The following is an 11,758-nucleotide window of genomic DNA, read 5'->3' on the forward strand; positions in this document are numbered from 1 at the left end:
AGTTGGGGGTAACGCATTACAAGTAACGCAAGTTATGTAATAATATTACTTTTTCCAAGTAACTTGTAAAGTAATGCATTACTTTTTAATTGAGAAGAAAATATCTAAGTTACTTTTTCCCCTCATTTATTGATGAAAAGCTCTTCTGTCCTCATATTGAGAGAAATTGTGAGTAAGATGTTACTTTAGTTCTAGAATAAATGTGAACATGCATTAATTCATCTCACTCACTAAAAAACAGATCCAGTGTTCTTCAAAATGAATAAAAAAACACTGAAATTCAACGCAAAGCTGCAATAATTAAATATGTTAAATAATACAAATATCCTTCATGTATTTAATCACATTTTATTATCCGATGTCTTTGCTGCCGACCTTCGATGATCAATTCATCCATACTAATAAGCAAAAATTACTCAAGATTATATTTGTTTTCCTTTTTTTTTTATAGCTGAAGAGTTGACATTTTTTCTTCTGCAGTTTACTGTACAGACGGCAATTTACCTTTCTCTTTTGGGGTGAGAAGGCTTTTACATTTGCTAAAATAGAACTTTTTATATTAAAAATAAAAGAGCAAACACTGCCCAGATTTTAAAAGTAACGTAACGCATCACTTTCCATAAAAAGCTAAACTAAGTAACGTAATTAGTTACTTTTCTATGGAGTAACTCAATATTGTAATGCATTACTTGTCAAATGAACACTGGGCACTACTATGGAAAGCATGTTTTTATGTAAATAACTGGATCTAAGAATGACCGAACTCATTTGCAATTAAGCTTAAATGCTTTCAAAAGGCATTTAAAAAGCACATCATGAAATTATCACCAGTATAACATATATTTAATATGAAGAATGTGATCAGATCCAAAAATATCGTTGATCAAATGTGATGCGACAACTTGAGGATCTCATACAGGAAACGCGCCATTGATAACATTTGCTAATTACAGTTTAATATACTGAAGTACTCACGCTTATTGTGTTGTTTGTGTGATGTTTATGAAAAATCTGCCCGCAGCTTCTGATTCTAAAGCTCCTGCGCTGAATTCCGGGATTGAGACACGTCATGTAACGTTACATACGGGTCTCTGAACACGTCACATCCGGAATATATCACTGATTACTCACGTTGTTAAAAACAGTTGTTATTCTTATATTCGGATAAATTATTTGTGTGCTTTTTCTTTTAAACAAAAAAAATTAAAAGCATTTAACATTTTAAAAGAACTGTAAGCGGAAGGCGTGTTTCTCCTCCTGACCGCTAGAGGCGCTGAGGTGATTCTCGACGCTCGAGATCTCCGACAGGCGCGAGTTCAAATATTCAAACAGGCTTTAAACAACAAAAACATTCGCAAAAAAACTGGTTAAATATATAAACAACACACTTTTATCTTTCAAGATACATATAGCATATGTAAGTAATCATTTCTTCTCATGATCTGTAACGCAGCGATGTCAGAGTTGACGTTATTTTGTGTTTTGTTAATCTGAGGAGTGAATAACGTTACTTCAGTTCGTTTACTGTGAGAAATTAAACCATACTCTACTTTAAACAATGTGTGTAGTAGACAGTAGTGTATATATGTCTACATACTGAGAAAGATTCGTCATAAACAGACATAAATATATATGGGTCAAAGACGTTAAGATGTCCACGTCAAACGAAATGTAACTAAAAGTGATTTTATGTCTATAGAAAACACATTAAATGTAAGTAAAGTGACTACTTTAAAGGTTTCAAAGTTTTTGGAGAACAAAATGTCAAAATTTGGTTGAAATAATGTTGTATTGTCATTCAGTGTAACAACATTTATGTAAGAATTCAAACTAAATGCCTATTCTGACTTGTACATATTAAAATATATATATAAATAAGGGAGAATATTACATTTTATTGTGTTTTACATGAATAAAACAATTCTTACTGACAAATGAGCAAAACCTAGGACAGCCGCACATTGTAAAATTGTGGATTTATAGCTAATTAGTATTTGGGGTGGAAGTAATTCATCTTTTAATATATCAGAAATTGATTTTTGTTGTAAATATGCCTGACAAGATTGACACTGAATGACATTTTAGTGGGTGTCTTTTGTAAATTATGGAAAATAATGTATGATATTTATTTTTTGCTCAGAAAAACAAAAATGCAATGAAATTAAACAGAAAACTTTAAAATATTTTCTTTTGGGAAACAACAATTTATAGCAGTATTACACTTATTGTTTTTGTGCTTAAACGCTTTTCGTCTTTGACCCATATATATGACTCTGGACCACAAAACTAGTCATAAGAGTCAAATCTTTAAAAATAAGCTTTTCATTGATGTCTGGTTTGTTAGGATAGGACAATATTTGGCTGAGATACAACTATTTAAACATCTGGAGTCTGAGGGTGTGAAAAGATCAAAATATTGAGAAAATCACTTTTAAAGTTGTCCAAATGAAGTTCTTAGCAATGCATATTACTAATCAAAAACTAGGTTTCAATGTATTTACAGTAGGAAATGTACAAAATATCTTCATGGAACATGAAATTTACCTAATATAATAGAAAATATATTTTTGGCTATTGCAACAAATATCCCCATGCTACTGTTTATTTGTGTTATGAGTAGTATGTTCTAATAGTCGTGTATTGTAGTGTTGTTATTGTAGTGTGTGCTCATGTCTGTAGTGTGTGTTCTTGAGGTGATGGGTGTTTCTGATCTCTGGTCCATCCTGGATCCGGTCCGGCAGTCTGTGCCGCTCTACAGTCTGTCAGGAAAGACCCTCGCTGTGGATCTCAGCCTGTGGGTCTGTGAGGCCCAACATGTGCAGGGCATGATGGGAAAAGTCACAAAACCTCATCTCAGGTGAGTCTGAAAGCACATCTATAAGATATGAGCTGTTTTTGAGCTGTGTCTGACATATACTGTGCCTTGAAAAAGTATTGATTTTTGTCACATTTAGTTTTGTTGCAGCATTATGTTAAACTGCTTTAAATGAGTTTTTCCCCACATCAGTTTACACTCCATACACCATAATAATGACAAAGCAATGTTACAGATGTATTAAAAATAAAACACTGAAGTAAGTAGATTGCATAAGTATTCATCCCCTTAACTCAGTCCATAGTTGAAGCAGCTTTACAGCCTCAAGTGTTTTTGGGTCTGATGTGAGCATCTTTGCACATCTGCATTTGGCAATTATCTGCCATTCTTTGCCTCACCTTTTCACCTCTCCATCTCTGTCAGCTTGGACATTTTCTAGAGTCCTAGTTGTTCCAATCGTCTTCCATTATGGAGAATGCTTCTGTCAACCTTCAATGCAGCAGATTTGTTTCTGAACTCTTCTCTAGATCATCGCCTTAACGCAAGTCTGTCACTGAGCTCTACAGGCAGTTATCTTGGTTTTTGCTCTGATCTGCATTTTCAGCTGTTAGACCTTTTCTGAGAGGTGTGTGTCTTTCTAAATCAGACTCATTCACATGAATTTGCCACAGTTTAACTCCACTCCAAGTGTAGGAACATCTAGAAGCAATATGAATGCTCCTGAGATTAGGGATGCACCGATCCACATTTTTTCACTTCCGATCCGATTCCGATACCTGAATTTGGATATCTGCCGATACCGATACTATTCCGATACCAGAGCTCTATTTGCTTTTATATCACTATGACTATTATCATTATTGTTGATTTTATGAGGCTGTAACAAACTTCTCTACAAGCAAGTCTAAGTATCTCCCAAAAAGCAACTTGAGGTAAGTATGAGGTTAGAAAATGGCAGAAATCCCATCCTGAAAACAAATATGCAACTTTAAGGGTTTAAATTGATATTTATTTAAATTTCAAGACAGGGTTACTAGATACTAGTGCAATATACACTCTTGTTGCATAAAACATAAAGGTTTTCAAATATTTGAAATAAAAAATAAATATTCACACTATAAATAGAACAATGTGCATCTGATCAACATAAATTCAGTAAATTCTTGCTTGTGTAGCAGCAACAAAATAAGGTTTTCAAATGTTAAACATTTTGAATAAAAGTGCAATAAGTGCACTTTTCGGATCAGCAAAAAAACAAACAAAACAAAAAAAGTTTGTTGTTTATTAATTACTGAATGCTTACTTTAAGTACTTCTAATCCACAGCAAAAACTAGCTGAACTAATATAATAAGTAACAGAACAAGAACACTAACACAAATGACAAGTGTAGATGAATACAACATAAAGTTACTAATAAAATCAATAATACTAGTATTCAGGTGCAGAAATTTAATAATTCATTGATAAATAACTAGTGCTTCTCACTGCAGGTATTTATAGGATGCTGTCTCTTTAAGGCCTAACGCACGTAATACTGGCACGCATCTCCTTCTCAGCTGTTTCGGTTCACTGAAGACATAACCGACGCTGTTACCAGAATAAAACAACGGGTATTTAAACATAACTTTGTATGAATGTTTCTGTTCAAGAGACGTTAAAGAGTAATCAGTCTGTGAATCGCGCAGTTTGAATCACGTCTCTCTCTCTCTCTCTCTCTCTCTCTCTCTGTGCGCGTGCTCGCTTCAGGTGTGTGCGGCAACGTTAAAAACAGAAAATAACACGCACGAAGTCTACAAATTATAAACTTTTACTCTATGATGGGTAATATTTAACAGTTAATCTACTAAATAAATCCACGAGGTGCCACCTCTCGGAACAACGGCTTTGCAAACATTGCACGTTGCTGTCTTTGCGGCGTTTCCGACCGTAAAGTATTTCCACACAGCGGACATGTATGACGCTCAATGCTAAACTGCTACCTGCAAACTGAAGATTTCCTGAAAGGAGGCATCTCATCTCTCTCAGTGTCTTATTGGAGCACAGACACGTCACCTAGCCCGGGATCACTTGTGAAGTCATTTCAGCAGACAGCACTGTACGTAGACATAACTCTGGATCGGAAATTTCTCTAGGTTGGATCGGAAATTTCCGATCCATTAATTAAGCTGGTATCGGAACCCGATACCGATACTGGATCGGATCGGCCCCATCCCTACCTGAGATACATTTCCAGTGTCCCAGAAAAGGGTATGAATACTTATGCAACGGGATCTTTTCAGTTTTTTATTTTTAATAAATTTGCAAAGTTGTTACAAACCTGTTTTGTGCTGTCATTATGGTGAATGAGATGTAGATTGATGTGGAAAAAAACTAATTTAAAGCAGTTTAGCATAATACTGCAACAAAACAAAATGTGAAAAAATGAAGGGGTATGAATACTTTTGTAAGGCACTGTAGATTGGCTCGTATCCCGCAGGAACCTGTTTTTCCGTGTGTCCTCACTCACGCTGATGGGTGTGAAGCTGGTGTTCGTGATGGAGGGAGACGCGCCCAAAATCAAAGCCGAGACCATGAGCAAACGCACCGAGATGAGATACGGCAGCGTGAAGGCCAAACCGGCAGCCGCCAAAAACACCGGCAGAGGCCGATTCAAGGCCGTCCTGAGAGAGGTGTGCTTGCCTCGGTTCAGCCTATCACACATCATTCCTCCACATCCTGTTAAAGTGAGTTTGTGTGCAGTGTGCGGAGATGCTGGAGTGTCTGGGAGTGCCGTGGGTGACGGCGGCGGGCGAGGCGGAGGCCATGTGTGCCTATCTGGACTCGCAGGGGCTGGTGGACGGATGCATCACTAACGACGGCGATGCCTTCCTCTACGGCGCTCAGACCGTCTACAGGAACTTCAACATGAACACAAAAGTGGGTACTCCTGGTTTAGTCTCCACACAGATGATTAACACTGACACGTGACCTGAGAATGAAGCCTAGTGTCACGACCCCGCAGGATCCTCAGGTGGACTGCTATCGGACGCCTCGCATTCAGGACGAGCTCGGCCTCTCCAGAGACACTCTCGTGGGGCTGGCTGTTCTCCTGGGCTGCGACTACATCCCCAAGGTACTTTTAGGATGAAATGCTTTGAAAGGAGAAGTTCACTTCCAGAACTAAAATGTACAGATGATGTACTCACCCTGTTGTCATCCTAGATGTTCATGTCTTTCATTCTTCAGTTGTAGAGAAATTATGTTTTCTGAGAAAAACATTTCAGGAGTGTTCTCCATATAGTGGACTTCTATGGTGCCCTGAGTTTGAACTTCCAAAATGCAGTTTAAATGCAGCTTCAAAGGACTCTAAACGATCCCAGCCGAGGAAGAAGAGTACTATATAATGAAACAAACCTTTTTATACGTTGTAACCTCAAATGCTCATCTTGTCTAGCTTTGTGTGAACTCTGTGTATTCCAGTTCTAGACAGTTAGGGTTTGTGGAAAAACTCCCATCTCATTTTCTCCCTCAACTTCTAAATCATCCTCCATCGCCGCAGAAGAACAGACCCAGTGTTTACAAAGTGAACGTGCAAACAAGATCAAACACCCTTTACAAAAAAAGGTAAAACAGCGATCTAGGACGATTTTGAAGTATAAAAATGTATTTATTTTAGAAAATAACCAGTCGTTTCGCTAGATAAGACTCTTCTTCCTCGGCTGGGATCGTTTAGAGTCCTGTGAAGCTGCATTTTGGAAGTTCAAACTCAGGGCACCATAGAAGTCCACTATATGGAGAACACTCCTGAAATGTTTTCCTCAAAAAACAACAACAGAATTTCTAAACAACTAAAGAACAAAAGACATGAAGATGTTGGATGACAACAGGGTGAGTATATTCTCTATAGTTCAGTGTGTTTTTGCTCGGCCGCAGGTTCACTGAGTGGGGTGCAGACAGAGCTGAAAGGTCAGAGGTCACGGTGAAGAAGGTCACACACTGTCTGGTCTGTCGACACCCAGGTCAGTATCATCTGATTCCGTGATATATTTCCTGATTTGAGACTCAGGTGTTGATGGAGCTTCTCTGGTGTCTCCTAGGCTCAGCTAAAGCGCACGAGCGCGGCGGATGTGTGTTCTGCCAGAGCCAGCGCTTCTGTTCGCCGCAGGACTATGATTCCCAGTGTCCCTGTGAGTGGCACCGCACTGAACACACTCGCCAGGCCTCCTCCATCGAAGCCAGCATCAAAAAGTATGTTTATCACTGTCAAAATAACACTTTACACTGCAAAATATGCTTTTCTTACGTTGATTTTTTGTCTCGTTTCCAGCCAAAATATATACAAATTCTTAAATCAACAAGGCTTTTCTAGACAAGTAAAAATTGTCTTGTTTTCAGAAAAAAACGACTCAAAATTAAGTGATTTTGGTTGAAACAAGCAACATAATCTGCCAGTGGGGTAAGAAAAATAACCTTGTTTTCTGTTTGAAATAAGATTTTTTTTTGCTTACCCCATTGGCAGATTATTTAGCTTGTTTCAAGCAAAAACTCACTTCATTTTGACTTGATGTCATTATTGGCTGCTTTAGTAACATAATTGTGATTACACAAACAAACCAGTGAATCAAATCATTGAAATAAATTGTCTGAAAGAACCAGTTCACACAAATCCATTTTAATTACAGGAAGTAATGTCACTAATGTTCAGTTTCTCGCACAGACCAATGGTTTCGCCTCATAAGACCTCAATCATCAGGATGGAATCATTTAGTTTTGAGCACAGTTTCAGCTTAAAATCTTCTTCACTGTTCTAGTTGGGGATCAGTCAGATTTTTTTATGCTTTTTAAAGGAGACTTTTCTGCTCGTCAAGGCTGCGTTCATTCGATTAAAAATACAAATTTAAAAGAGAAAAAAAATATTGTGAAATGTTAATGCAATTTAAAATAGTTGTTTACTATTTTAATATATTTTAAAGTAAAGACTTATATTGTTAAAAAAAAAAAAAAGATTTCTATTTTAAATAAATGCTGTTCTTTTTAACTTTTTATTCATCAAAGAATCTTAAAAAAAAGTCTCACAGGTTCCGAAAAAAAAAAAATATGAAGCAGCGCAACAGTTTCCAACATTGATAATAAATCAACATATTAGAATGATTTCTGAAGGATCATGTGACACTGAAGACTGCAGTAACAGCTGAAGAAAATTCAGCTTTGCATCACAGCAATAAATTATATTTTAAAGTATATTCAAATAAAAAAACTGTTGCAATAATATTTCATAATATTACTTTTTTCTGTATTTTTGATCAAATAAATGGAACTTTGATTAGCATAAGAGTAGCATAAGAAAATCCCAAACTTTGAGCATCAGTGTACATTTGGGAGACTTGGATGAAGAGTAGAGTAGATGTCCTCATAAGAGTGTGTTTTGCTGTTGACAGGAAGACGCTGGCGTGTGAGCGGTTCCCGTTTACTGAGGTGAGTATTATGGTCTGGTGTGTTGATGTAGGAGATCAGACGTCCACATTCAGACACGTTTGCTGTTTGCTGATGTTTCAGATCATCAGAGAGTTCTTGGTGACGAAGGACAAACCCGTCCAGGCCTTCCGCAGGAGGAAACCCAACCTGCTGCTCATGCAGGTACTGAAGGACTGAGCCAAACCTATCTAGAGGATCCTGAGAGTGTTTATGTGGGGTTTACTGATGGACGTGTGATTGGTTTGTCAGACGTTTGCGCTGGAGAAGATGGACTGGCCAAAACACTACAGCAGCGAGAAGGTTCTGGTGCTCTTGACCTACACCGAACTGATGAACCGAAAACACGGACGAGACTCTCAGGCCCAGATACAGCCCCTCAGGTGACTTAGAATAAAACTCTAGTAATAAATAACAAATAAAAACAGCAAAAATGTGTTATTCACAACTAAATAACTTTTTAAAAGTGTCACTGCTAAAATTCAGTTTGAAAGAGCTTTGATTGATCAAGACTAGATCAAGTTATCTGTTTTTATATATTTTAAATATTTTTATATAAATGCAAATATGCATTATTTTAATGTACATATATTGACTTATACAAACATTTTTTTTAAATTAATAAAATATTTTATTTTGATTTTATTTCTGTTAAATGTTTTATGTCTTTTACTGTTATTATGTTTATATGTACACTGCAGCTCGAAAGTTTGGGATCAGTAAGATTTGTAATGTTTTTAAAGAAGTCTCTTCTGCTCATCAAGGCTGCATTTATTTGATCAAGAATACAGAATGGTTTTTATTTGAATATACTTTAAAATATAATTTATTCCTGTGATGCAAAGCTGAATTTTCATCAGTCTTCAGTGTCACATGATCCTTCAGAAATCATTCTAATATACTGATTTATTATTAGAATTTTTTTTTTTCAGGATTCTTTGATGAATAAGTTAAGAAGAACAGCATTTATTCAAAATATAAATATTTTCTAGCAATGTAAATCTATGCTAACACTTTTTTATTAATTTAACACATCCTTGCTGAATAAAAGTAATAATTTCTTTCAGTAGTGTCTAAAATCTTTCTATTTTAAATAAATGCTGTTCTTTTTAACCTTTTATTGATCATAGATTCCTGATAAAAGGTATCAAAGGTTGCAAAAAAAAATACATTTTTATTTTAATTATTAATAATGATTTCTCATGTGACACTGAAGACTGGAGTAATGATGCAGACAATTCAGCTTTTTATCAAAGGAATAAATTACATTTTAAAATATATTCACATAGAAAAGTTATTTTAAATTGAATAAATATTATACAATATTACAGTTTTTTTCTGTATTTTTGATCGAATAAACACAGCCTTGATGAGCAAAAGAAACGTCTTTTATAAACCATAAAAATCCCAAGTTTTTTGAGTGTCAGTGTTCAGTTTTACTTTGTCTGTAGTGAATGTTTCTTAAATATTTAATAGTCTAAAATGTTGTGAACATGTCTATGTCTGCTCCTAACAGAATCTATAAGGCGCGTGTCAGGAACGGCGTCTCCTGTTTTGAGGTCATCTGGAAGAAACCAGGTGATGTGGATCATCGTTGAGTGGATGATCAGATTGTCTCTCAGTGTGTGGTGCTGTAGTTCGCGTTGTGGACGTGTGACGGCCGTCGCTGGGCTTGTTAGTGTCTTGTTGTGAGGTCGGATCAGGAGGGGTCAGGGGTCACAGGTGACGGAACAAATGTGTCACCATCAGGTGCTAAAAGAGCTTCCTCTAGACACCAATCCTCACTCCACACCGCCGTAAACCCTTTATGACATCTCGAACAGCTTTACTCCTGCTGGGATTGGAGCAGAACTCTCACTTCAGCCTCAGCAAATCAGGAAATAGTTTAAAATGTCATTATATAATCACAGCTCTTAAAACACAACTTAAACATGCAATTTGTGTCTCTAGACCTGGGAAACTCATGGAAATTAGTGAAATTAGTTTTGCTTTGCTCTTAAATAGTTTACGGGCTGAAATGCTGCACTTTTTCTGTCCATTGAGCGTCTTACTGGAGACATTTAGTGATGGAATCATTGAATCCATTCATTTGAAAAACTGGAAGCAGATAAATGCATGAGATGAGCCTCAAACTCAAACTGACTGAACAATCATAGTCTTAAACTACAGAGACAACGTTTGTCAAGACAGACTTTAGGTTAGCTTGAGAAAGCCTAGCTTGAAAGTTTAAAGCAGCTGTAAAAGCCTTAAGTCTTGAACTTTATATAGATGGATTAGATGATTAGCATGTTGCTAGCATAATTAGAATGTAGTTGGCATGATTCGAACATTTTTCTAGCGTGTTTAGTATGTTCCTAGCATGATTAGCAAGTTGTTAGCATGTTTCTAGCATAATTAACATGTTAATTGAATTATTAGCAAGTTTCTACCATGTCATTAGCAAGCTATTAGCATGTTACTAGCCTGTGATTAGCAATTTGCTAACATGTTTCTAGCATTATTAGCAAGTTGCTAACACATTTCTAACATGTTTCTATCATGAGTAGTAAGTTGCTAGCATGTTTCCAGCATTTTTCTAGCATAATTAGCGTTTCTAGGCTGACTAGCAATTTGCTAGCACATTTTTAACGTTTCTATCATGATTAGCAAGTTGATAACATGTTTCTAGCATGATTAGCGAGTTATTAGCAAGACATTAGCATGACTGACAAGTTACTAGCATGTTTCCAACATGATTAGCAAGTTGCTAGCATGTTTTTAACATGTTTCTAGCATGATTAACACATTATTTACATGTTACTAACATGTTTCTATCATGATTAGCAAGTTGATAACATGTTTCTAGCATGATTAGCGAGTTATTAGCAAGACATTAGCATGACTGACAAGTTACTAGAATGTTTCCAACATGATTAGCAAGTTGCTAGCATGTTTTTAACATGTTTCTATCATGATTAGCAAGTTGCTAACATGTTTCTAGCATGATTAGCGAGCTATTAGCAAGACATTAGCATGACTGACAAGTTATTAGCATGTTTCCAACATGATTAGCAAGTTGCTAGCATGTTTTTAACATGTTTCTAGCATGATTAACACATTATTTACATGTTACTAACATGTTTCTAGCATGATTAGTAAGTTGTTAGCATGTTTCTAGTATGATTAGCAAGTTAACATGTTTCTAGCATCATTAGCATGTTATTTAAATATCATTAGCATGACTAACAAGTTACTAGCAATTTTCTAGCATGATTCACAAGTTAATAACGTTGCTAGCATGATTAGCGAGCTACTAGCATGTTGCTAGCAGGATTAGCGAGCTACTAGCATGTTGCCAGCATGTTACAATCATGATTAGCGAGCTACTAGCATGTTGCTAACATGATTGATGAGCTACTAGCATGTTGCTAGCATGATTGACGAGCTACTAGCATTTTGCTAACATGATTAACAAGCTACTAGCATTTTGCTAGCATGATTACCGAGCTACT

The 11,758-nt window shown here is 36.2% G+C and overlaps 1 protein-coding gene across 1 annotated transcript; it reads left to right on the forward strand.

Moving 5' to 3' along the window:
• The first annotated feature begins 2,696 nt into the window (after positions 1-2,696).
• LOC141333417 (flap endonuclease GEN homolog 1-like) lies at positions 2,697-9,865 on the forward strand. Its single transcript, XM_073838413.1, is given in 11 exon segments — positions 2,697-2,857; positions 5,293-5,485; positions 5,556-5,732; positions 5,818-5,961; positions 6,500-6,513; positions 6,729-6,814; positions 6,893-7,043; positions 8,234-8,270; positions 8,352-8,432; positions 8,520-8,650; positions 9,784-9,865. Coding segments are annotated over 11 exon segments (1,257 nt in total).
• The last annotated feature ends 1,893 nt before the right edge of the window (positions 9,866-11,758 follow it).

The sequence above is a fragment of the Garra rufa genome, chromosome 4, assembly GCF_049309525.1.
Source record: "Garra rufa chromosome 4, GarRuf1.0, whole genome shotgun sequence".
Classification (NCBI taxonomy): Eukaryota; Metazoa; Chordata; class Actinopteri; order Cypriniformes; family Cyprinidae; genus Garra; species Garra rufa.